Raw genomic sequence first — 25,357 nt, forward strand, 5'->3', positions numbered from 1 at the left:
CTTCCTTATACAAAAGAGAACATAAGAAGCTTATACTTCCTTTTACAAAATGGACCATAAATAGGCTATGCTTCCCTTTACAAAGTAAATTATAAGTAGTTTATGCTTCCTTTTACAAAATGTATCATAAGGAACTTATGTCACCTTTTACTTAATAACATATAAGTAGCTTATGCTTCCTTTTACAACATAAGGAACTAATGCACCAATTTGCAACATGTAACGTAAGTAAATTATGCTACCTTTTACAAAATGGAACATAAAGAGCTTATGCTTGATTTCACAACGTGGAATATTATGAACTTATGCTTCCTTTTACAGCATGTAACATGAGGAACTTATCGTGCCAACAACAATATAAAACATATGGATATGTAGTAGGGGAAGTTGTGTGGATTCAATACTCTCTCTAGCAAGCAAACTACTTTTATTAAGGTGGTGAAAGAATCAAGTAGCCTTTGGAATTTACATAAATTACAGCGTAGTCAGTCAAAATGTAGAATAGTGTTAGTAGAATACAAAGAAAAAAAGGTATATATTTAACACAGAGAGTTGAGAATTTTTTTGCTAGAGACAGTATTGCATAACAACAGATTGCTACAAAGCATCTTTCAGGTCTTTTTAACGTTGCGATTTGGCAACGAACTATACAGACAACAATGAAGACCAACTAAAACGAGAAGCTAAACTACTTTGACTATAAAGCTGGAATGCCTCAACCTTCAAAATTTATTCTTAAAAAGCGCTTTTATTAATCTTTCATTTGTCAAAACCGCGAGCTTAACCATTTTAACTACAAAGCTGGAATTCCTCAAACATTAAACTCCTAATTCCAAAGGATCAATGCAATTCTTATACTAAACGGTCAGATACTCGAAAAAAGGGTTTATTGTGTTTCATTTTTATTGAACTGGATGTGTATTGTTTAATCGTTGAACGAAGGCTGACTTAAGTGTTAATTACCAACGGAGAAAAATGGAGGTAAGCCGAACTGTGTGTCGATTAAAATGTTGGGTTCATTCGTTTACAGAATGAACGTTTAACTGTGTGAAACGAGACCCGTGTCACTGTATGAAGTTTTGTGTTTTGGTGGTTAGAGCGAACGGGTTTGCTAACTTGTGTTGCGTTAATGCTGCGCTTCTGGGATTTCAAAGCATTTCTAATACTTCCGTGTTTTCCATTAAAAAATGGCAAATTTTCGTAAACACCTCATTACTCGTTCAACAGAGAAGTTTACTGCTGTCTTGTGAACGAATACGATGGAAGCAACTGAAGATGGGCAGTTCTGTACTGTCCTGTGACCGCCATCGTATTCGAAGGTCGAAACAGCTCTCTCTTCTTTAAATCATTCACTTTACGTGAACCTTGGGTAAGGGAAGAGCACTAAAGCTCTGTTTGTTCTACGTTTTGTTTTCTTTTTCTTTTTAGACAAGAAAGTTCGTAGGCATTTCAGCTGTAACTGACCGTTTAGTATAAGAATTGCATTGATCCTTTGTAATTAGGAGTTTAAAGTTTGAGGAATTCCAGCTTTGTAGTTAAAATGGTTAAGCTCGCGGTTTTGACAAATGAAAGACTAATAAAAGCGCTCTTTAAGAATAAATTTTGACGGTGAGGCATTCCAGCTTCATTGTTGTCTGTATAGTTCGTTGTCGCAACGTTAAAAAGACCTGAAAGATGCTTTGTAGCAATCTGTTGTTATGAGAGAGTATTGGTGGATCATTTTAATGAATATAAGTTGGTGTCGGAGGAGTCACTTTAAGGCATCAGTGCAGGGTAAAAAAAAAACTTTTGATATGTTGTAGTGGAAGTTGTGGGTATCATTTTAACGAATAGATGTTTAGGTCAGGCGAGTCACTTTAGGGCATTTTTTTTGTAAAAAATATTTGGCAGGTGATGTGGAAAACTAAGCCAGCTTGTTTGAACTAATTGGGTGTAAAATTTAATTTTTGGGTAACGAAGTTGAAAGCGTCAACTCTAGCCATATCATTCATTTTAGAAATTTTACTTCAAAGTCTGCGTTTTCTCGTAGAGATTTTTGTTGGGATCGATTATACGCAGACAATCGATTTATCGATATTTTCAACATATCAATTTAGTGAACATGCATAATTCGCTGATGGTGACGTACTCTTTTCATCTATTTTCCACCTGATAATCCTGTCTCGTTAGTGTAGTTCGTTGAACCGTAGACTCGAAGGGAATGAACTTATTACTGTCGCGACGGTAAATGAACTCAAAAATAATGTCATTTTCTGCACTGATAACCGATCAGCAAATGTACACACACCAATGACTTATGAATTGAAAATAAAAATTCGGAAGAAATTATATGACTAACTCTGAAAGCGATTTATAATTTTCTTTATTTTGAACTGATGCTTTTGAACCGATGTTTTTGAACTGATGTCTTTGAACTGATGTTAATTGGTGCGAATATAAGTAACCGCAGAACGTATTGTTTACAAATAATGTTTTGATCTCAATTGTCGCAGCACTTCAAAGAGAAACCTTCCAGTAGACTTTGCTTTTGGTGTGACACAAAAAATATTTACACAAACATCAAGTTGATTCATTACCATTTTTCACTAAATTCGGATCAGCCTTTTCTGATTAAGATAAAAACATCAAATAAATATTCACCACAAAGAATTTTTATGACCTTTAAATGGCAGATATGAATTATTACCCACTCGCAATGTTTTCCAATTTCCAAAGAAAAATTGCTTCAAATTTCGGTGCTTATCGGTATTCGGTGAAACGACCTTCTTGTACCATTTTTAGTCTAGTGTTTAAATTTACTGTATCTTGAGTAAATCTTATGCTTATCGGAAACAGTTTAATTTGAAAAGATCTTTCAAGTCGTACTGCTCGGCCATGATCACTAACTTTCGACATGTACTCTACGCTGTAGAGTTATGACGAATACTATTTTACATTCAGTTTAGGACTTTAAGTTTAGCTGCTAAACTTTAGCACTTGGATTAGATCATGCGATCGGTTAAGCCAGAAAAAATTCTCAACGGAGTAAATAGGCGAAATGCGTTTCGCCACTCAAGACGAATTAAATTGGCCGTTGGACAAAGCAATAACATTTGCTGATCGTGAAAATCGCCAATAGAGTTATGCATGGTGGATGAATTTTCCCTTCGACGAACTGGACTATTAATTTTATTGAACCTACAAAGGAAAATTAACAACAAAATTAAATCAAAACATTTTATGTATCACGACAGATAACGTTGTGTTTACAGAGTAAGATTACAAGTGGACAAAGTGATGATCTCAGTGAAGTATCGACCAACTTTAAACCTACCAACTTTTTTATAGTCCGGTCGTCGTGACGAAGATTTTTGCGAGTTTTCCAAAGTCGGTAGATTTGAACCTCCGACAAAAAGTTGGTAGGTTTAAACCTACCAACTTTTTTCCAAACATACCAACTATTTGTCAAATCTACCAATTTTTTTGTCCAACTTACCAAGTTTTCAGTTGGTAGGTTTGGTTGGTAGGTTTAAACCTACCAACTTTTTAGTCTCGCTCGATGGGAAAAGTTGGTAGATTTGACAGAAAGTTGGTAGGTTTGACAAAAAGTTGGTAGGTTTGACAGAAAGTTGGTAGGTTTGACAAAAAGTTGGTAGGTTTGAACCTACCAAAAAAACCTACCAACTTTCTGATCGAGCGAGACTAAAAACTTGGTAGGTTTGGCAAAAAGTTGGTAGGTTTGACAAAAAAGTTGGTAGGTTTGACAAGAAGTTGGTAGGTTTAAACCTACCAAAAGAACCTACCAACTTTCTGATCGATCGAGACTAAAAAGTTGATAGTTTTGGCAAAAAAGTTGGTAGGTTTAAACCTACCAAAAAATACATACCAACTTTCTGATCCGTCGAGACTAAAAAGTTGGTAGGTTTGAACCTACCAAAATAACCTACCATTTTTCTGATCGATCGAGACTAAAAAGTTGATAGTTTTGGCAAAAAAAAGTTGGTAGGTTAAAACCTACCAAAATAACCAACCAATTTTCTGATCCGTCGAGAGTAAAAAGTTGGTAGGTTTGACAAGAAGTTAGTAGGTTTGAACCTACCAAAAAAACCTACCAACTTTCTGATCCGTCGAGAGTAAAAAGTTGGTAGGTTTGACAAGAAGTTAGTAGGTTTGAACCTACCAAAAAAACCTACCAACTTTCTGATCCGTCAAGACTAAAAAGTTGGTAATTTCTTTCTAATTTTACAGTTTTCGCGTAATTGTCGTGTTATCGGTGTGGTGTACCATGTTGAATTTGATATTGATTATATTTAAAGTGAAATGGTGGACCACAGAGTTAAAAGTGAAAAAAAGTTGCTAAGAGACAGTAGCTCGATTACGGATTACGCAACAGGGCCTATTATTGGTAATTGGAATTACCGAATTTAACTAAATTACCTAAGTGACCGAAAAGTAAGTTTCGTAATTTAATCAGTAAATTATCTAATTTCATCGGTAATTTGGGTAAATTCGGTAAAATTAAAATTACCAATAATATGTTACGCAACATAGGTTGCAATGTGTGATACATGGGCGAAAAACGAGGCGGAAATGTTGCTCTATCATCACGTACACGGAATCATCACACCTACTCCGTAGCATTTTGTACAAGGAAGCATCATTCCTTCTCCGCAGCACAATTTGGAAACCTTTGCGGAATACGTCTGATGTTGTCTTGTCAGACAAACCAACATTGAATCAATATCTAGTCAATCTGTTGCCCTTTCGGTTGCATGGAATTATGGCAGCTCCGCATGAAATATCGATCATACATTTATTGGAAATGATTTTGGATCTGGACAAAAGTAATGCTTCCGTCGAAAATAGCTGTAACGTCTAGTGCGGTGACTTCAAATTGGTCGACCGTTTGCTCTGTCATCCTGTTTCAGAGCACAAAGCGTCTATTTAATGTGGAAGCGGAGGACTACAAATATTGTCAATTGCATTGAGGTAAGACCTTTTACATGTACGCGCTTTGTTTTCACCTCATAATTATTCAACTAGGATGTGTAAACGAAAATTATTTTTCGCTTACACGATAATATTTATTACTTGCGAAGCCCTGTGAAAATGAAAATTATTGCAAGAGTCAACGGTGTGCAGGGTGCTGCAAGTAAAATAACTTACTGACATTTAAGGGGAAATCTCGGCAAGCCTCGATGTTCCCCTTAAATGGCGTTTCTTGATTTTACGATTTATTTATCTGTTAGGTATTGAAAACGTGTTTTGGTCCTAGTTTTCATTGACCAGATGCAGGAATCGCAATTTTCGATAGAGAAATTTCTAACTTTATTTGACAGTTGCAACAATTTCTTCATGAAAACAAGGACCGAAACACGTTTTGAATGCCTCGTTTGTTTTCAGCAATTGAAATTAAAAATAAAACACAAATTCCACGCGCAAATTTAATTCGCAAAGATAATTCAATTTTACCACGCAAAAATAATTTCGATTCTGTGACGCAACAATAACATCGAATAAATTGAGCTAAAAGTTTTATGCGTCGAATACGTCGAATATATCGACTCACAGTCTTAGCGAGCCACATCATCGGCACGCCATTTCACTAGCAGCACTCGCACACCGAACAAATGTTAAACTCGTTTTCACTTTTATTCAATTTTTTCTGCGGGACAGAAATTATATGGTGATATCTGTGTAATTTGTTCATGATGGACAATGCAGCTCCAATTTTGGTAAGCATCAGTGAACGTTGTCGGCATTAAAAATTTGTGGCACGCTTTCGAGCATTATAAACATTCCGTGTACGCAAAGCAAACAACAGACATTTTTCTTATATTGGACGGTGTTATGTTTTTATCAGTGTGAATCTCGTGCATTCCAAGCCAGTTTATTTTGGCTTTGTTGATATCGATCATACTTTCCAATTTTTTCGCCGAAAAAAATCTTCAAATGCCATCGGAACGACATCAAATTTATTTTTAATTCGGCAGTCTTCTATTATTTTCATGTAAGCTCATTTCCTTTCAGTATTTTTTCCTCCACAAGTTTGTCCCCGGTCGTCAGTAATCTCATCGCACTCCCGCCCCGGTTACAAACTCGATAACCGAATATGTTGTAAGTATGCTTACCGGGCAGCATTTTGTTTTCTTCAGATATACAATTTACCAAAACCTTCGTCCTGGATCCGTATCAGTATCACAACTATTCATGGTCTTTACGAATTGCTTACGTAATGGCAATATTAAAGCGTTTCTTATGTCTCGTACGCTTTATTAGGACTTTTACTGTGACTGTTATTTTTTTAGCCTACCATGACCAGAAACTTTATTTTTGCGTCAATCGAATGCAAATTGTTACGATGCAAACAATGTGAATAGAGTTTGATGTCTGAGCTAATGCAAAGGGCTACACAGTACACAAGGACAATAGTTATTTACGTATCTGTTGTGGACGGTATATTTTAGGCAATTTCGCGAGTTGTAGCCGAACAAAGTTAGGGCGACAAGCGAAAGTGTCTAAAATATACCGTCCACAACTTTTCATGCTGAGGGCCTGTTTGAGTAATAGAATTTGCGTCAATCAGATGAAAATGGCAGACGAAGTATTAATTTAAATAGTGTCCTAGTAACATGATCGCCGGGTATATATTCTGTGATGGAAAATTCTGAATTTATTTATAGACTAAACTCCACAAAGAGAATTAGTTCCAATGAAAAAGTTTATAGTATTGCGATTGGGATTGAGTTTTATAAATTTTCATTCTTCGTTTCTGTTATTCCTTCGCCTTAGTGAAAGGCAGTGCCGAACTGACTCAAAAAAGCCCTTCAGGAAAAACTCAAAAGGCCCAGCTATTCGGACAAACGTTTCGAAGAAGGCCCAATGACTCATGCGATTTAGAAACTATGAAAAGTATACATCATTCCCGCACGTTAGTAAGTCCACTACCAAAAATGTTTAAACAACATTTTTTTGAGGACGGCGGAGCATATTTACAGCAACTTTTTGAATTCTCCCCCTTAACTCCAACGATCCCCAAACTTAGATATTTAGATGTTGAGGAAAATACTTTTAGGAAAATAGTTCAAATAGAGAAAAATATGTCTTGAATTATCTGCCACTTGTGACGCAATTTTTTTCTAAAATTTTCTAAAATTTAACCCTCAGCGGTATCAGTTATTTTGTAAGTAAAACCAAGGACTTGCGTCACACTTTCACCCTTTAGGGTTTTTTGGCGGATAATCTGTACTCAGCGAGAGATTTTTATTTTTATTTTTTGAAAGAGCAAAACTGTACTCAAGGCCAGACTGCGTTACTTCGCTGAATGCTAAAGACAATATATGCGTCATGTAATGCTTAAACTGACTTCATTCTACATATCTTATACCGAATTTCTTAACATGTTTCATTAAGTACCATGGTTCGAATATCTCCATCACAAAAGCGACGAAGTGATTTCTTGTAACGAAATAAAATTTGCTGCCTACCGAAGTCTAAGATAATCTCTTTCTTTTTTTTATTTCTCGGAATTCTAGAGAATTATTATTCAAATTACCGCAGTATGAGAAAATTTTTTAGTTTATCTTTTTCTTCTATGCTTTATGTTTCATGTTTAGCTTGATAGAAAAATATTCAAGGCTTAGATATCTATTCTATCAACAGCCAGATGGCTAGTTATAGGAGAGTGATGTTTAGAAACTAAGAAGAAATGTAATAAAGTTTTCCCATATTTTAGTACATTCTATCATAAAATTACTGCGCTTATTTTCATGTGAACCAACTTCATATGGTGACATTTATTCTGTAATGACAAATGTGAAGTTGGTTTATGATCGTCCAAGAACTATCATCAAATTGTTACATTTTTAAAATATTTTGTCTGAAATGTTCGAAATACTCCACAGGTCAAAGAAGAGCGTTGTAACAACCAAATTATATGTTTAGACGATTCTGATGATGATTCATCGACCACTAACTCAAATTCTCTCGCTGAAGTGAAACATGAAATTGCTGTACAGACAGCCCCTGCGAAGTTGACCGAAATTGTGGCGATTTCGAATGCCTGTATCAAACAAGTAAGCTACTTTTGGCTGCATGTCCGTCGGACCGTTTTGTAATTATTTTCGTACTCTTTGCTCCACAGGTCAAAGAAGAGCGTTGTAACAACCAAATTATATGTTTAGACGATTCTGATGATGATTCATCGACCACTAACTCAAATTCTCTCGCTGAAGTGAAACATGAAATTGCTGTACAGACAGCCCCTGCGAAGTTGACCGAAATTGTGGCGATTTCGAATGCCTGTATCAAACAAGTAAGCTACTTTTGGCTGCATGTCCGTCGGACCGTTTTGTAATTTTTTTCGTACTCTTTGCTCCACAGGTCAAAGAAGAGCGTTGTAACAACCAAATTATATGTTTAGACGATTCTGATGAAGCTTCATCGTCCACTAACTCACATTCTCTCGCTGAAGTGAAACATGAAATTGCTGTGCAGACAGCCCCTACGAAGTTGACCGAAATTGTGGCGATTTCGAATGCCTGTATCAAACAAGTAAGCTACTTTTGGCTGCATGTCCGTCGGACCGTTTTGTAATTTTTTTCGTACTCTTTGCTCCACAGGTCAAAGAAGAGCGTTGTAACAACCAAATTATATGTTTAGACGATTCTGATGATGATTCATCGACCACTAACTCAAATTCACTCGCTGAAGTGAAACATGAAACTGCTGTGCAGACAGCCCCTACGAAGTTGACCAATGCTGGATCATCAGATGAGCGAACAGACAACATAAATGGTGACGAATCAGAAGACGATAGCACCGGTAACGTTCTCCAAAAGGTAATTCATTCGACAGACAATTGGATTCACAATTCCCTGACCATATGTTTGGCTTCTACAGAAACGTTCCATTTTATGGATATCATCTGGGAAAAGATTCGACATCCCGAAGGATATATGGCAGAAAGTGTTCGTAGATGGTTCCTACTCCGTTGCTGCGTGGACATACTACAAAAACAAAATAGCCGATATATTTGACTCCTTGTGGAATTGCGTACTGATCTTCACACACAAAAACATCGGCAAGAGAATAATTTCGCTACGCGGGCACTGCAAGCATGAGGGATGTCGACTATATCACTTTCAATTGAAAAAAATCGAATACGTGCACGACGACAATCCGTCATTTATGGTCAGATATAATCAGGAAGAAGTGAAACATGGTCCTCCGTTGACACGTCAATTGCGAGGTGTTCTCCGTGACGAGTGCAAAGAACGTTTGAAACACACAATGCCGGCCACTCTTAGTCGGGATCTGCTTATAGAAATGGATGATGATCAGTACCATAATGGTAATGCTAATGTGTCAAAGTCTGATTCAGTTATCATAAAAGTTAGATCGGAGCTACTTCAATCAAGTGACTTAGCCAAAGACGACTTTGAAGATCTAATGGCATTACAACGAGCCACCAAAGATGATCCATACATACAGAAGGTAATATCACCTTTCGCTGTGTTCATGCATAGCAAACTTCAATACAACGTGCTAGCGGAACAACACAGGAGAAAAAAACCTGGACAAGAAGTCCCTGGCTATCTAGATGCCACTGGAAACGTTGTAAGAGTTAGGCCGGAAACGTCGACACATCCAGTATTTTATTATCCGTTGCTAACACCAATAAAAGGTGATCCAGCTGATAAGCACGCCGTGTTGTTCCCGGTAGCAGACTCTGTCAACTCATGTCATGGCGCTCCTGATGTAGGTGCCTTTCTGCATGACTTCAATGCAGGTTTCATCAAGGAACATCCAACAATATCGCCATCATTGGACAGGATCATATCAGACTTTAGCTACGCCAACTTCCATGGCGTTCTGCACGGGTTCCACTGCCAACGTATACAACAATACATATACATGTGCTACAAGTTTGCGGTCGGTCTTAGCGATTACAGTGCTCTACAACAAATTACAAAACTTGAAATGTGTAAGACGCACTTGACGAAAACGTTCGTGGAATTCGTTCGAAAATTTTTCCCATCAAGTAATCCCAACAAGAAGACAACTTACGAGCAAAAGTTTATCGTAGAAGTCTTATGTTCGATGATTCTCTGCCGTTCATACAATGTGTTGAAGGAAATCTACAGAAACATGGCAATAATATTGTTGTCTCAGTACGAGTCACCAACGTTCAACAATGCAAAAAAAAATCTTGTGTTAATGTGCACGTCTGACGGTATTCTCAATGGCGATGTGAAACAAACTTACAAGTTCGATCGTCTACTGCAATCCGACATGGATAAGATGTCCGAGTGTACCACGGCCTACGAATATAATGAATCTATCTTAAAACTGCCAATCTACAAGTCCAGCTCTTTCTACTTTGATCTACAACAAATCACCGACACCGTTGCATTTGATTTAAAGGAAGAGGAAAGACAACACATCAAGGACACCGATCCGACCAATTTGAGAGAACATAAAATTCAACCTGATAAGGACACCGTGCCGGCCGATTCGAAACAACATCAAAGTGAACCTGAGCGGGACACCGTTGCGTATGATTTAAACGAAGAACAGAGACAAAACATCAAGGACACCGATCCGTCCAATTTGAGAGAACATAAAATTCAACCTGATAAGGACACCGTGCCGGCCGATTCGAAACAACGTCAAAGTGAACCTGAGCGGGACACCGTGGCTTCCAACAGTTTTCACGATGCCAAAATTTTACCAGAATTTTTGAAGCAGTTTGGTGGTATTATCCCCTTGTGGACATCGATAACCTTGCCTAAAGGTATAAACAGATCGTCATTGCCACTATCAGAAGAGCTTACAGCTGACGACACAGACCAAATCGAGGTGGAAATAAAAAGGAGTAGCAACCAGTCCGCTGAATCACACATGAACATTGTCAAATCATTGATGAAGGAAAAATCATTACAAATTGGTTCAGGCCCGGTGAAGCCATCAAGATTTGTAAAACTACTTCGCACTCTCATAATAAGTCACGGTAAAAGATACTTACTAAGAGTTCCAAGAGGCCGCCTTAATTATGGTCCGAAAAAAACAAAAGATTTTTCCAAAGTAAATAAAAAAATCGTGAAACATTATAAGGTGCGTCACCAGCAGACTGCTGGCATCCGAAAAGTGTTACAAAGAGTCAAACGGAAGCGTACAATTGACATTGACCTAACGGCCATAAAAAACTGTAAAGAGTCTTGGGGAAAAAAATCTAAGCAAAGAAAACGATTTTCGTACTTCAACAAATCCACGTTATTAAAATCAATAGATCAGTCGTCCACCGAATTGCCAAAGATAAAAAAATTGACTTCGAAAGGAGCCTCTGCAATCGATCAGTCGTCGACCGAATTGATGGACCAAACATGTGAAATGGAATCAACTACGAATTCTACCCAGCTGTCAAATCAAACATGTGAAATGGAATCATCAACGAATTCCAGCCAGCTGTCAAATCAAACATGTGAAATGGAATCATCAACGAATTCCGGCCAGTTGTTAGATCAAACTTGTGAAATGAAGTCAACTACAAATTCCACCCAGCTGTCAAATGAAATCTGTGAAATGGAATCAGGTTCGACCTCCACTGATCGATTGGACACGGATTTGGTAACCGAGGTGTCACATTTTAAATTCCGAGTCAATTCCGAAAACGACTCGTCACGTAAAGAAACTTCTTTAGCGGCGTACACACCCAATGGACTTTGTAGCGATGTTAATTACTATATGAACTGTGATCCAGCATGGCCGTTTGTAGTTGGCAGATTGTTTATACACACACTAACGTTGGCCGACTATCTGACATTGCAAGAAGGTGTAAAATTGTCTCTGCCAGTTATAAATTACATCTTCGAGTATATGATGCCCGAGTCATATGTAAACTTGACACTGTACGCTAAAGAAATCTTCAATGGCATCGATAATTTGCCATTCAGCATAGCCGACAGGTTATGTTATATGCCAATATTGGACCATGGCTCGTGGATGCTATACTTCTTCAATACAAAGAAGCGGACGTTTACATATTATAACCCACGGAACAATTTCAACTACACCATGGAATTTATATATAACTTCATCGATGTTTACAATTCCTCGTCGCGCCACAAGGAAAAACTGAGATCGGACAATTGGAAATTCTTTTCTTTCACGAGTACTAACCAAGCCACAGACCATGATTCCGGCGTGCACGTCATTCGAGCAGCGCATCGTTTCATTACATTAAAAACTTTGCAAGACGAGCCATTTGATTCGATCGAGTATCGCAGGTTATTGCAACGCGAATGTATTCAGTTCTCTGATAACATGCAAGATGTTTGTTTAATCTGTGGTTTAGAAGATGATTCTTCAACCTCTGATAGCATCAACTGGTCAAACTGCGCAAAGTGTCAACGGTGGATCCACGATACCTGTTATGGAGGTAAATTAGGTGAAGATACCTGTCCTCCTTGCATAAAAAACGGTCTGTGATGCTGGACTTTTTTTTGCAATCTTTTGTACTTTTATATTTTCTTCAATTTTCTTTTTCTTTCTAAAATGTTAACAGCTTTATTCGGAAATAAACAAAATTCTGAATTCAGATCTGAGTTCCAGCATTTTTTTCTTCAACGAACAGCAAGCTGAAATCCCTCGAATTTATTACCTTTGACAATTCATTTGACTGTTGAGACTATCAGAGTTGCAGCGAATCATTCAATTGACAAAAATTGTCTCCCATCAGAAAACGAACCCCGCTATGTTTATTGACAAAACAGAACAGCAAGCTGAAATCCCTCGAATTTATTAACTTTGAAAGTTCATTTGACTATTGAGATTATCAGAGTTACATCGAATCATTCTATTGAAAAAAAAATGCCAAAATAGAACTGCGACGACTGTCTCGAATAAAATATTACTTAGTCCACAACGAACAGTTTACTGAAAAATCAGAAAGAAATTTCCAACTTTGTAGTCATGTACGATTAGAAAGTTGGTAGCTTTGGTAAAAAGTTGGTAGGTTTAAACCTACCAATTTTCTGATCCGTCGAGAGTAAAAAGTTGGTAGGTTTGACAAGAAGTTGGTAGGTTTAAACCTACCAAAAAAACCTACCAATTTTCTGATCCGTCGAGAGTAAAAAGTTGGTAGGTTTGAACCTACCAAAAAAACCTACCAATTTTCTGATCCGTCGAGAGTAAAAAGTTGGTAGGTTTGACAAAAAGTTGGTAGGTTTGAACCTACCAAAAAAACCTACCAACTTTCTAATCGTGAGCGACTAAAAAGTTGGTAGGTTTAAACCTACCAAAAAACCTACCAACTTTCTAATCGTGAGCGACTAAAAAGTTGGTAGGTTTAAACCTACCAAAAAACCTACCAACTTTCTAATAGTGCGCGACTAAAAAGTTGGTAGGTTTAAACCTACCAAAAAACCTACCAACTTTCTAATAGTGCGCGACTAAAAAGTTAGTAGGTCTGGCAAACATCCTAACTTTTTGCCAAAATTGTCGTCACAACGACCGGACTATAATCAGAAGTTGGTAGGTTTAAGTTGGTCGATACTTCAGAGAGATAAAGTGATGCATTATGCACCACTTACTCGAGTTGTGAAATAGTATCTCAACAGGATAAAATTGTAGTCTCGATTGCGATACTCAAACGAACTCTTTGGCAAGTTTATTACAGACAACTATGTCATTGGAAAATTAGCGAAATGGTTTCTGCCACTGTCTAAGGGACGACAGTTCAATCGTATTGTTGGTATAAACTCTATCATCGCTCTTACCAGAACAAGTTTCCATCTTTCGTAACAAGTTATGAACGAAAAACTAGTCCCCCCAAAATTCGACCCTTCTAACGCATTATTCTACTATTTCCGAACGGATCATGTTTTCTCGATGTTTCAGATCATTGCCTACAGCAAATGAAAGTGTCCTTGCTTCTCGACGGTTATAGCTGGGCCCAAAAGAGAGGCTGTATTCACACTCGTCAAATTAACATATGTACTGTATTTTACGTGATTAAGCAATTTGGCAGTTGAGGTGCATTCTGGCGACACAATTTAGCAAAGATAATGCTATTACAAAAATATGTGGAAAAATTAGAGACATGACAACTCGTAATCTTTGCCCATACCGCTTAAGTGTTAATACAAAGAGAATCAAATTTCTTAGCTCTCGCTCTAATTTTTTTTCGTATTTTGCTCATCAACGTATACGAGGCAATTATACATTTTGTAGACTAATATGGTAATATACATACCAATAATACTCAAATGGTTGATTCACTAACGCCTTTTGCTAATTTTTATCTCTTTGAGTCTATCAGATTGATTGAGTGAACTGTTTACATTTCTATGCTGCACAACGTAAATTTTTCTTATCTCTAGTCCGTCTGCTCAAATTAAGAGAGACATAAAAGTCATTCAAAAGCAATAAAAATATTAAAGCAGAATATTGTCCTTTTGATTTTGCCTACTCAAATCATTGTAATGCAATCACAAAATTCAAATCATAAATTCGATATAATAAGGGCACTAAAAAAGAAAATGATTTCATTTGAAAACAGTAAAATTTTATGATCAAGAAAATGATATCTCTGTACAAACATCGAAAATTTTAATACAAATTATTTTATATAAATCAGAATGGTCACGTTTTTTTAAACTCAAACCACTCAAAATATTCCAATCGAAAACATAATCATGAGAGCGAAACTGAAATTAGACCGGCCAATTTGGCTATTGTGTTTTTTACTCTTTCGTGGTGTATACGCCAATTTTAATTGCCCAGGCAAAGGGCGTTTTTTGGATCCATTAAGTGATTGTTTAAGATATTTTTTCTGTTACGAAGACAATGGTGAACTTGTGTATGTTACGTTTAAATGTCCAGACGATCAACTCTACAGTGTTGAAGAAACAAGATGTGTAACGGCATCTAACTTGGAATGCAAAGAAATAACGGGAGCAACCCTTATTCCACCAGATGCAGAGATTGAACCAATTAAGGATTTCCTTTGTACCGCTGAAGGAAAATACGTCAACGATTTTGACAAAGATTGTAAAAGTTACATTACTTGTACGCGGATATCAGGCCACAGCTACACTATGAGTCTTCACTACTGTCCAACAGAAACAATATTTTCTCATATCATTTTTGAGTGTGTTTCTAATAAAGAATTCCAGTGTCCCAGAAATTCGGAGAACACCACCTCTTCCACACATTCACCCACCTCGACTTTAGAACCAATCACAGAAGGTAATCCACATGAAACCGAACCTACAGAAACAACGCCTTCACCTCCTACAATTTCAGATGAATCTTCAAGCAGTGGTTCAGAAACAGCCACAGAATTCGAAACGACTACTTCAGCTGTCACTACTCCACAACAATCTTCAAGCAAAGATCCGGAAACAACTAGTGACAGAGAACTTACAGAAACGACCCCGACTGCGACTACTGCAGAAACATCATCAAGCAATGAGCCAGATACAACAGTGACAAAGGTCGAATCAACTACTTCACCTGCGACTACAACAACAGAAGCATCGTCAAGTACTGAGCCAACAACAGTCACAGATGTCGAATCAACTACTTCACCTGCGACTACTACCACAGAAGCATCGTCAAGTACTGAGCCAACAACAGTCACAGATGTCGAATCAACTACTTCACCTGCGACTACCACCACCGAAGCATCGTCAAGTGCTGCGCCAGATACGACAGTCACAGATGTCGAATCAACTACTTCACCTGCGACTACCACCACCGAAGCATCGTCAAGTGCTGCGCCAGATACGACAGTCACAGATGTCGAATCAACTACTTCACCTGCGACTACTACCACAGAAGCATCGTCAAGTACTGCGCCAGATACAACTGTTACAGATGTTGAATCAACTACTTCACCTGCAACTACTACCACAGAAGCATCGTCAAGTACTGCGCCTACAACAGTCACAGATGTCGAATCAACTACTCCACCTGCGACTACTACCACAGAAGCATCGTCAAGTACTGCGCCAGATACGACAGTCACAGATGTCGAATCAACTACTTCACCTGCGACTACTACCACAGAAGCATCGTCAAGTACTGCGCCAGATACAACTGTTACAGATGTCGAATCAACTACTTCACCTGCGACTACTACCACCGAAGCATCGTCAAGTGCTGAGCCAGATACAACTGTTACAGATGTCGAATCAACTACTTCACCTGCGACTACTACCACAGAAGCATCGTCAAGTACTGCGCCAGATACAACAGTCACAGATGTCGAATCAACTACTTCACCTGCGACTACTACCACAGAAGCATCGTCTAGTGCTGAGCCAGATACGACAGTCACAGATGTCGAATCAACTACTTCACCTGCGACTACTACCACAGAAGCATCGTCAAGTACTGAGCCAACAACAGTCACAGATGTCGAATCAACTACTTCACCTGCGACTACTACCACAGAAGCATCGTCAAGTGCTGAGCCAGATACGACAGTCACAGATGTCGAATCAACTACTACACCAGCGACTACTACCGCAGAAGCATCGTCAAGTACTGCGCCAGATACGACAGTCACAGATGTCGAATCAACTACTTCACCAGCGACTACTACCACAGAAGCATCGTCAAGTACTGCGCCAGATACGACAGTCACAGATGTCGAATCAACTACTTCACCTGCGACTACTACCACCGAAGCATCGTCAAGTGCTGAGCCAGATACAACTGTTACAGATGTCGAATCAACTACTTCACCTGCGACTACTACCACCGAAGCATCATCAAGTAGTGCGCCAGATACAACTGTTACAGATGTCGAATCAACTACTTCACCTGCGACTACTACCACAGAAGCATCGTCTAGTGCTGAGCCAGATACGACAGTCACAGATGTCGAATCAACTACTTCACCTGCGACTACTACCACCGAAGCATCGTCAACTGCTGAGCCAGATACAACTGTTACAGATGTCGAATCAACTACTTCACCTGCGACTACTACCACCGAAGCATCATCAAGTAGTGCGCCAGATACAACTGTTACAGATGTCGAATCAACTACTTCACCTGCGACTACTACCACAGAAGCATCGTCTAGTGCTGAACCAGATACGACAGTCACAGATGTCGAATCAACTACTTCACCTGCGACTACTACCACAGAAGCATCGTCAAGTACTGCGCCAGATACAACTGTTACAGATGTCGAACCAACTACTTCACCTGCGACTTCTACCACCGAAGCTTCGTCAAGTGCTGAGCCAGATACGACAGTCACAGATGTCGAATCAACTACTACACCAGCGACTACTACCGCAGAAGCATCGTCAAGTACTGCGCCAGATACGACAGTCACAGATGTCGAATCAACTACTTCACCTGCGACTACTACCACAGAAGCATCGTCAAGTGCTGAGCCAGATACGACAGTCACAGATGTCGAATCAACTACTACACCAGCGACTACTACCGCAGAAGCATCGTCAAGTACTGCGCCAGATACGACAGTCACAGATGTCGAATCAACTACTTCACCAGCGACTACTACCACAGAAGCATCGTCAAGTACTGCGCCAGATACGACAGTCACAGATGTCGAATCAACTACTTCACCTGCGACTACTACCACCGAAGCATCGTCAAGTGCTGAGCCAGATACAACTGTTACAGATGTCGAATCAACTACTTCACCTGCGACTACTACCACCGAAGCATCATCAAGTAGTGCGCCAGATACAACTGTTACAGATGTCGAATCAACTACTTCACCTGCGACTACTACCACAGAAGCATCGTCTAGTGCTGAGCCAGATACGACAGTCACAGATGTCGAATCAACTACTTCACCTGCGACTACTACCACCGAAGCATCGTCAACTGCTGAGCCAGATACAACTGTTACAGATGTCGAATCAACTACTTCACCTGCGACTACTACCACCGAAGCATCATCAAGTAGTGCGCCAGATACAACTGTTACAGATGTCGAATCAACTACTTCACCTGCGACTACTACCACAGAAGCATCGTCTAGTGCTGAACCAGATACGACAGTCACAGATGTCGAATCAACTACTTCACCTGCGACTACTACCACAGAAGCATCGTCAAGTACTGCGCCAGATACAACTGTTACAGATGTCGAACCAACTACTTCACCTGCGACTTCTACCACCGAAGCTTCGTCAAGTGCTGAGCCAGATACGACAGTCACAGATGTCGAATCAACTACTTCACCTGCGACTACTACTACAGAAGCTTCGTCAAGTACTGCGCCAGATACAACTGTTACAGATGTCGAATCAACTACTTCACCTGCGACTACTACCACAGAAGCATCGTCAAGTACTGCGCCAGATACAACTGTTACAGATGTCGAATCAACTACTTCACCTGCGACTACTACCACAGAAGCATCGTCAAGTGCTGAGCCAGATACGACAGTCACAGATGTCGAATCAACTACTTCACCTGCGACTACTACCACAGAAGCATCGTCAAGTACTGCGCCAGATACAACTGTATACACAGAATGTCGAATATCAACTACTTCACCTGCGACTACTACCACCGAAGCATCGTCAAGTGCTGAGCCAGATACGACAGTCACAGATGTCGAATCAACTACTTCACCTGCGACTACTACCACAGAAGCATCGTCAAGTAGTGCGCCAGATACAACTGTTACAGATGTCGAATCAACTACTTCACCTGCGACTACTACCACCGAAGCATCGTCAAGTGCTGAGCCAGATACGACAGTCACAGATGTCGAATCAACTACTTCACCTGCGACTACTACCACAGAAGCATCGTCAAGTACTGCGCCAGATCAAGTACAGATGTCGAATCAACTATTACTGGACTACTACCACAGCATCGTCAAGTGTGGCAGATACGACAGTCACAGATGTCGAATCAACTACTTCACCTGCGACTACTACCACAGAAGCATCGTCAAGTAGTGAGCCAGATACACAGTCACAGATGTCGAATCAACTACTTCACCAGCGACTACTACCACAGAAGCATCGTCAAGTACTGCGCCAGATACGACAGTCACAGATGTCGAATCAACTACTTCACCTGCGACTACTACCACAGAAGCATCGTCAAGTAGCTGAGCCAGATACGACAGTCACAGATGTCGAATCAACTACTCACTTACTACCAGCGACTCTACTCCAATACCGACAGAACGATCAATCCGGATACAAGAGTATGCTGAGCCAGATACGACAGTCACAGATGTCGAATCAACTACTTCACCTGCGACTACTACCACAGAAGCATCGTCAAGTACTGCGCCAGATACAACTGTTACAGATGTCGAATCAACTACTTCACCTGCGACTACTACCACCGAAGCATCGTCAAGTGCTGAGCCAGATACGACAGTTCACAGATGTCGAATCAACTACTTCACCTGCGACTACTACCACAGAAGCATCGTCAAGTACTGCGCCAGATACGAACAGTTCACAGATGTCGAATCAACTACTTCACCTGCGACTACTACCACAGAAGCATCGTCAAGTGCTGAGCCAGATACGACAGTCACAGATGTCGAATCAACTACTTCACCTGCGACTACTACCACAGAAGCATCGTCAAGTACTGACGCCAGATACGACAGTCACAGATGTCGAATCAACTACTTCACCTGCGACTACTACCACAGAAGCATCGTCAAGTACTGCGCCAGATACGACAGTCACAGATGTCGAATCAACTACTTCACCTGCGACTACTACCACCGAAGCATCGTCAAGTGCTGAGCCAGATACAACGTTACAGATGTCGAATCAATACTTCACCTGCGACTACTACCACAGAAGCATCGTCAAGTACTGACCAGATACACAGTTACAGATGTCGAATCAACTACTTCACCTGCGACTACTACCACACGAAGCATCGTCAAGTACTGAGCCAGATACGACAGTCACAGATGTCGAATCAACTACTTCACCTGCGACTATTACCACAGAAGCATCGTCAAGTAGTGCGCCAGATACGACAGTCACAGATGTCGAATCAACTACTTCACCTGCGACTATACCACAGAAGCATCGTCAAGTAGCTGAGCCAGATACGACAGTCAAAAACAAAAAAAAACAGATGTCGAATCAACTACTTCACCTGCGACTACTACCACAGAAGCATCGTCAAGTACTGGCAGATACGACAGTTACAGATGTCGAATCAACTACTTCACCTGCGACTACTACCACAGAAGCATCGTCAAGTACTGCGCCAGATACAACTGTTACAGATGTCGAATCAACTACTTCACTGCGACTACTACCACAGAAGCATCGTCAAGTGCTGAGCAGATACGACAGTCACAGATGTCGAATCAACTACTTCACCAGCGACTACTACCACAGAAGCATCGTCAAGTACTGAGCCAGATACACAGTCACAGATGTCGAATCAACTACTTCACCTGCGACTACTACCACAGAAGCATCGTCAAGTACTGAGCCAGATACAACAGTCACAGATGTCGAATCAACTACTTCACCTGCGACTACTACCACAGAAGCATCGTCAAGTACTGCGCCAGATACAACAGTCACAGATGTCGAATCAACTACTTCACCTGCGACTACTACCACAGAAGCATCGTCAAGTACTGGCAGATACAACGTACAGATGTCGAATCAATACTTCACCTGGACTACTACCACAGAAGCATCGTCAATGTGAGCCAGATACGACAGTCACAGATGTCGAATCAACTACTTCACCTGCGACTACTACCACAGAAGCATCGTCAAGTACTGCGCCAGATACAACTGTTACAGATGTCGAATCAACTACTTCACCTGCGACTACTACCACCGAAGCATCGTCAAGTGCTGAGCCAGATACGACAGTCACAGATGTCGAATCAACTACTTCACCTGCGACTACTACCACAGAAGCATCGTCAAGTACTGCGCCAGATACAACTGTTACAGATGTCGAATCAACTACTTCACCTGCGACTACTACCACGAAGCATCGTCAAGTGCTGAGCCAGATACGACAGTCACAGATGTCGAATCAACTACTTCACCTGCGACTACTACCACAGAAGCATCGTCAAGTACTGCGCCAGATACAACTGTTACAGATGTCGAATCAACTACTTCACCTGCGACTACTACCACCGAAGCATCGTCAAGTAGCTGAGCCAGATACGACAGTCACAGATGTCGAATCAACTACTTCACCTGCGACTACTACCACAGAAGCATCGTCAAGTACTGAGCCAGATACAACTGTTACAGATGTCGAACCGACTACTTCACCTGCGACTACTACAACAGAAGCATCGTCAAGTGCTGAGCCAGATACGACAGTCACAGATGTCGAATCAACTACTTCACCAGCGACTACTACCACCGAAGCATCGTCAAGTGCTGAGCCAGATACGACAGTCACAGATGTCGAATCAACTACTTCACCTGCGACTACTACCACAGAAGCATCGTCAAGTACTGCGCCAGATACAACTGTTACAGATGTCGAATCAACTACGTCACCTGCGACTACTACCACCGAAGCATCGTCAAGTGCTGAGCCAGATACGACAGTCACAGATGTCGAATCAACTACTTCACCTGCGACTACTACCACAGAAGCATCGTCAAGTACTGAGCCAGACACGACAGTCACAAATGTCGAATCAACTACTTCACCTGCGACTAATACCACAGAAGCATCGTCAAGTACTGCGCCAGATACAACTGTTACAGATATCGAATCAACTACTTCACCTGCGACTACTACCACAGAAGCATCGTCAAGTACTGAGCCAGATACGACAGTCACAGATGTCGAATCAACTACTTCACCTGCGACTACTACCACAGAAGCATCGTCAAGTACTGCGCCAGATACAACTGTTACAGATGTCGAATCAACTACGTCACCTGCGACTACTACCACACGAAGCCAGTCGTACAAGTGCTGAGGCCCAAGATCACGACAGTCACAGATGTCGAATCAACTACTTCACCTGCGACTATTACCACAGAAGCATCGTCAAGTACTGAGCCAGATACGACAGTCACAGATGTCGAATCAACTACTTCACCTGCGACTACTACCACAGAAGCATCGTCAAGTAGTGAGCCAGATACGACAGTCACAAATGTCGAATCAACTACTTCACCAGCGACTACAACCACAGAAGCATCGTCTAGTGCTGAGCCAGATACGACAGTCACAAATGTCGAATCAACTACTTCACCTGCGACTACTACCACAGAAGCATCCATCAAGTACTGCGCCAGATACGACAGTCACAGATGTCGAATCAACTACTTCACCTGCGACTACTACCACAGAAGCATCGTCAAGTACTGCGCCAGATACGACAGTCACAGATGTCGAATCAACTACTTCACCTGCGACTACTACCACAGAAGCATCGTCTAGTGCTGAGCCAGATACGACAGTCACAAATGTCGAATCAACTACTTCACCTGCGACTACTACCACAGAAGCATCATCAAGTACTGCGCCAGATACGACAGTCACAGATGTCGAATCAACTACTTCACCTGCGACTACTACCACAGAAGCATCGTCAAGTACTGCGCCAGATACGACAGTCACAGATGTCGAATCAACTACTTCACCTGCGACTACTACCACAGAAGCATCGTCAAGTACTGCTCCAGATACAACTGTTACAGATGTCGAACCGACTACTTCACCTGCGACTACTACCACAGAAGCATCGTCAAGTACTGCGCCAGATACAACTGTTACAGATGTCGAATCAACTACGTCACCTGCGACTACTACCACCGAAGCATCGTCAAGTGCTGAGCCAGATACGACAGTCACAGATGTCGAATCAACTACTTCACCTGCGACTACTACCACAGAAGCATCGTCAAATACTGCGCCAGATACAACTGTTACAGATATCGAATCAACTACTTCACCTGCGACTACTACCACACAAGCATCATCAAGTATTGCGCCAGATACGACAGTCACAGATGTCGAATCAACTACTTCACCTTCGACTACTACCACAGAAGCATCGTCAAGTACTGCGCCAGATACGACATTCACAGATGTCGAATCAACTACTTCACCTGCGACAACTACCACAGAAGCATCGTCAAGTACTGCGCCAGATACAACTGTTACAGATGTCGAATCAACTACTTCACCTGCGACTACTACCACAGAACTATCGTCAAGTACTGAGCCTGATACTACACCAGAAGCCTCTAGCACTGGTACTACAAACGAAAGCGAACCTTCAGAAACAACCACAGATTTCGCGACTACACCTAACTCTGATTTTACTTGCACCAAGGCAGGACGTTTCCCCAATTTGAACGACGCTAGTTGTGGTTCGTACATTCTCTGCGCTGTATACAATGGAGCTTTTATCTCTCAAATACAATCATGTAGTAATTCCAATTTCGATCCCGATCTTGGTCGATGCTCCTTGGACTATGTATGTCCAGGAGAAGTCACATCAACTCCGCTTCCAGGAACAACACTTGAAACAGATCTTCCAACAACTCAATCATCGACGACAACAGATGAGGGAGCATCGACGACAAGTACAGAAGAGTCGTCTACTGTTACTGAACCGCCGAATTTCGAATGTACACGAAATGGTAGATATCCAAATACAGCAGAGCCCGGTTGTAAGAGTTATTTAGCTTGCAAAGGTAGTGGACCATTCACAGTTGAAATAATTTGGTGTAACGGAACAGAAATATATTCGCCAAATCACGGTCGATGTGTTCGGCCAGATGAGTATGTTTGTCCAGATGCTACGACTACGCCAACTACCGAGACTTCTACTGAATTTCACTCAAGCGAGTCCACAACAGGTGCTACTGACCCAGCTAGCGAGAATACAGAGGAAACTCCTATTACTTCCACCGTAACGGAGCAGGAAACTTCTACTGGTGAAATCACGAATACAGATGGATCTAGTACTACATCGGACCTCAGCTCTACAACACTTATCGATGTGTCGACCTATCCACCTGAATGTATGGCTGAGCCACTAAACCAATTTAGGTGCCCAGAATCTGGAAGATATAAAGACGTCAACAGCACAGATTGTAAGACCTACATTTTGTGCCTGAGAACAGTTATCGGTCAGTTAGTATATGCATATTTAAATTGTGAAGATGGAACCATTTTCTCCGATGAAGCTAGGATGTGCGTTCCAAGCCATACGTACATGTGCGGGCAGTAATATCCGACCGAATTTCTATGTATTACACGAAACAATGAAAAACACGAAACTATTAAGCTAAATAAATTATTATCCATGCATTTCAAACATCACTTTTTATCAGAATTACCTGCTGTCTTGGTTCGGAAATAACCGATGAGTCAGTCAATCAATTAGAAGAAAGTATCGCACTAATTTCACCCAAAAAAAATTCTAGAGATTAGTGCACTACGTACTTACGTTTGTGTCATTAAGAATTTGGATTTAGAGTTTGTGGAATATATCAAATTTTTCAATAAGCGAAATCTACAAATGGAAAAGCTCTGAATTTGACGAATTTGTCCCTTGACTCGGTAAAGAATAATAAAATCCATTTTGGACTAAAAATAGTTATTTAAAGTATCTGTTGTGGACGGTATCGGTATAGGTATAGGCAATTTCGCGATTTGTAGCCCGAACAGATGCATATACAACTTTTCATACTGAGGGCGTAATTTACGATAAAAGTTCCGTAATTTATGAGCAAGGCATGAAACAACCATTTCAACTTCAAGTTACTTTCTACACGTGAGTAACATAATTCGACGTTTTTCATCACGGCAACTTTGATCGAAAAGTTCATTATTTTGGTACTGCCCATACGCAACTTCGCCTCGTTAGGACAAACTTATGACTAGTGCTGAAAAATTTAATTTTTCATTAGGTACTCGTAACAAAATATTATGAACACAAAATGTAATTGTTTGTATACTGAACAATTGGCTGAAATGTGCCATACTCTGGCTGGCAGCCAGAAGTTTGTATGGCCCTCTATGGGATTTTTTTTCACACAAACTTCCGCGATTTTTTGTGACCACTAGAAATTTTTTTTTCAAAAATCGCGTGCAAAGAGAAAAATGTTTCATATACCAACACAATATTTTGTATGTAGTTAATTTACAAACATCGTAAAAAAGTCCATACAAGTAAGAATCACTCTTGCCAGAGTGTACAGAAAATAAGATTGTATTTGCATGAACAAATTTGTCCACAGCTGAAAGCATCACTGCCCGAATTTTGATTTGAGTTTTTACTTTATCGTCTATTAAGTCTTATCGGTTACATTTTAGCAACTTAAAATCTAATGTAAATGGACAGCTAATTTTCAGTTTTAGCTTTCAAACTTTAAAT

General features: G+C 40.4%; 3 protein-coding genes and 1 long non-coding RNA gene across 4 annotated transcripts; all 4 read left to right on the plus strand.

Moving 5' to 3' along the window:
* The first annotated feature begins 355 nt into the window (after positions 1–355).
* Positions 356–1,832, plus strand: LOC119069456. The gene is made up of 2 exons (XR_005086331.1): positions 356–391; positions 1,705–1,832. It is a non-coding gene; the product is annotated as an uncharacterized LOC119069456 (long non-coding RNA).
* A 3,591-nt stretch (positions 1,833–5,423) lies between these two features.
* Positions 5,424–12,540, plus strand: LOC119069459. Its single transcript, XM_037173510.1, has 6 exons — positions 5,424–5,714; positions 7,884–8,054; positions 8,123–8,293; positions 8,362–8,532; positions 8,601–8,819; positions 8,881–12,540. Exons 1-6 carry the CDS (start codon positions 5,688–5,690, stop codon positions 12,466–12,468), a joined length of 4,347 nt encoding a protein of 1,448 aa, XP_037029405.1. The 5' UTR covers positions 5,424–5,687; the 3' UTR covers positions 12,469–12,540.
* A 2,115-nt stretch (positions 12,541–14,655) lies between these two features.
* Positions 14,656–18,338, plus strand: LOC119069446 (flocculation protein FLO11-like; the record flags this gene model as incomplete). The annotated part of the gene is made up of 5 exons (XM_037173500.1): positions 14,656–15,228; positions 15,286–15,551; positions 16,926–16,995; positions 17,140–17,307; positions 17,551–18,338. Coding segments are annotated over exons 1-5 (1,845 nt in total), but the record flags the coding sequence as incomplete, so codon positions are not given.
* A 4,067-nt stretch (positions 18,339–22,405) lies between these two features.
* Positions 22,406–24,282, plus strand: LOC119069447 (putative protein TPRXL; the record flags this gene model as incomplete). Its single annotated transcript, XM_037173502.1, has 3 exons — positions 22,406–22,465; positions 23,102–23,825; positions 23,910–24,282. Coding segments are annotated over 3 exons (1,083 nt in total), but the record flags the coding sequence as incomplete, so codon positions are not given.
* Positions 24,283–25,357: the final 1,075 nt, after the last annotated feature.

Source organism: Bradysia coprophila (assembly GCF_014529535.1).
Source record: "Bradysia coprophila strain Holo2 chromosome X unlocalized genomic scaffold, BU_Bcop_v1 contig_35, whole genome shotgun sequence".
Taxonomy (NCBI): domain Eukaryota; kingdom Metazoa; phylum Arthropoda; class Insecta; order Diptera; family Sciaridae; genus Bradysia; species Bradysia coprophila.

Bases quoted from the DNA above. Each gene is read 5' to 3' on its own strand.
- LOC119069459 (XM_037173510.1), top strand. From the start codon at position 5,688: ATGATGGACAATGCAGCTCCAATTTTG. The intron at 8,294-8,361 runs GTAAGCTACTTT...TTTGCTCCACAG, and splicing joins CGAATGCCTGTATCAAACAA to GTCAAAGAAGAGCGTTGTAA. The intron at 8,820-8,880 runs GTAATTCATTCG...TGGCTTCTACAG, and splicing joins CCGGTAACGTTCTCCAAAAG to AAACGTTCCATTTTATGGAT.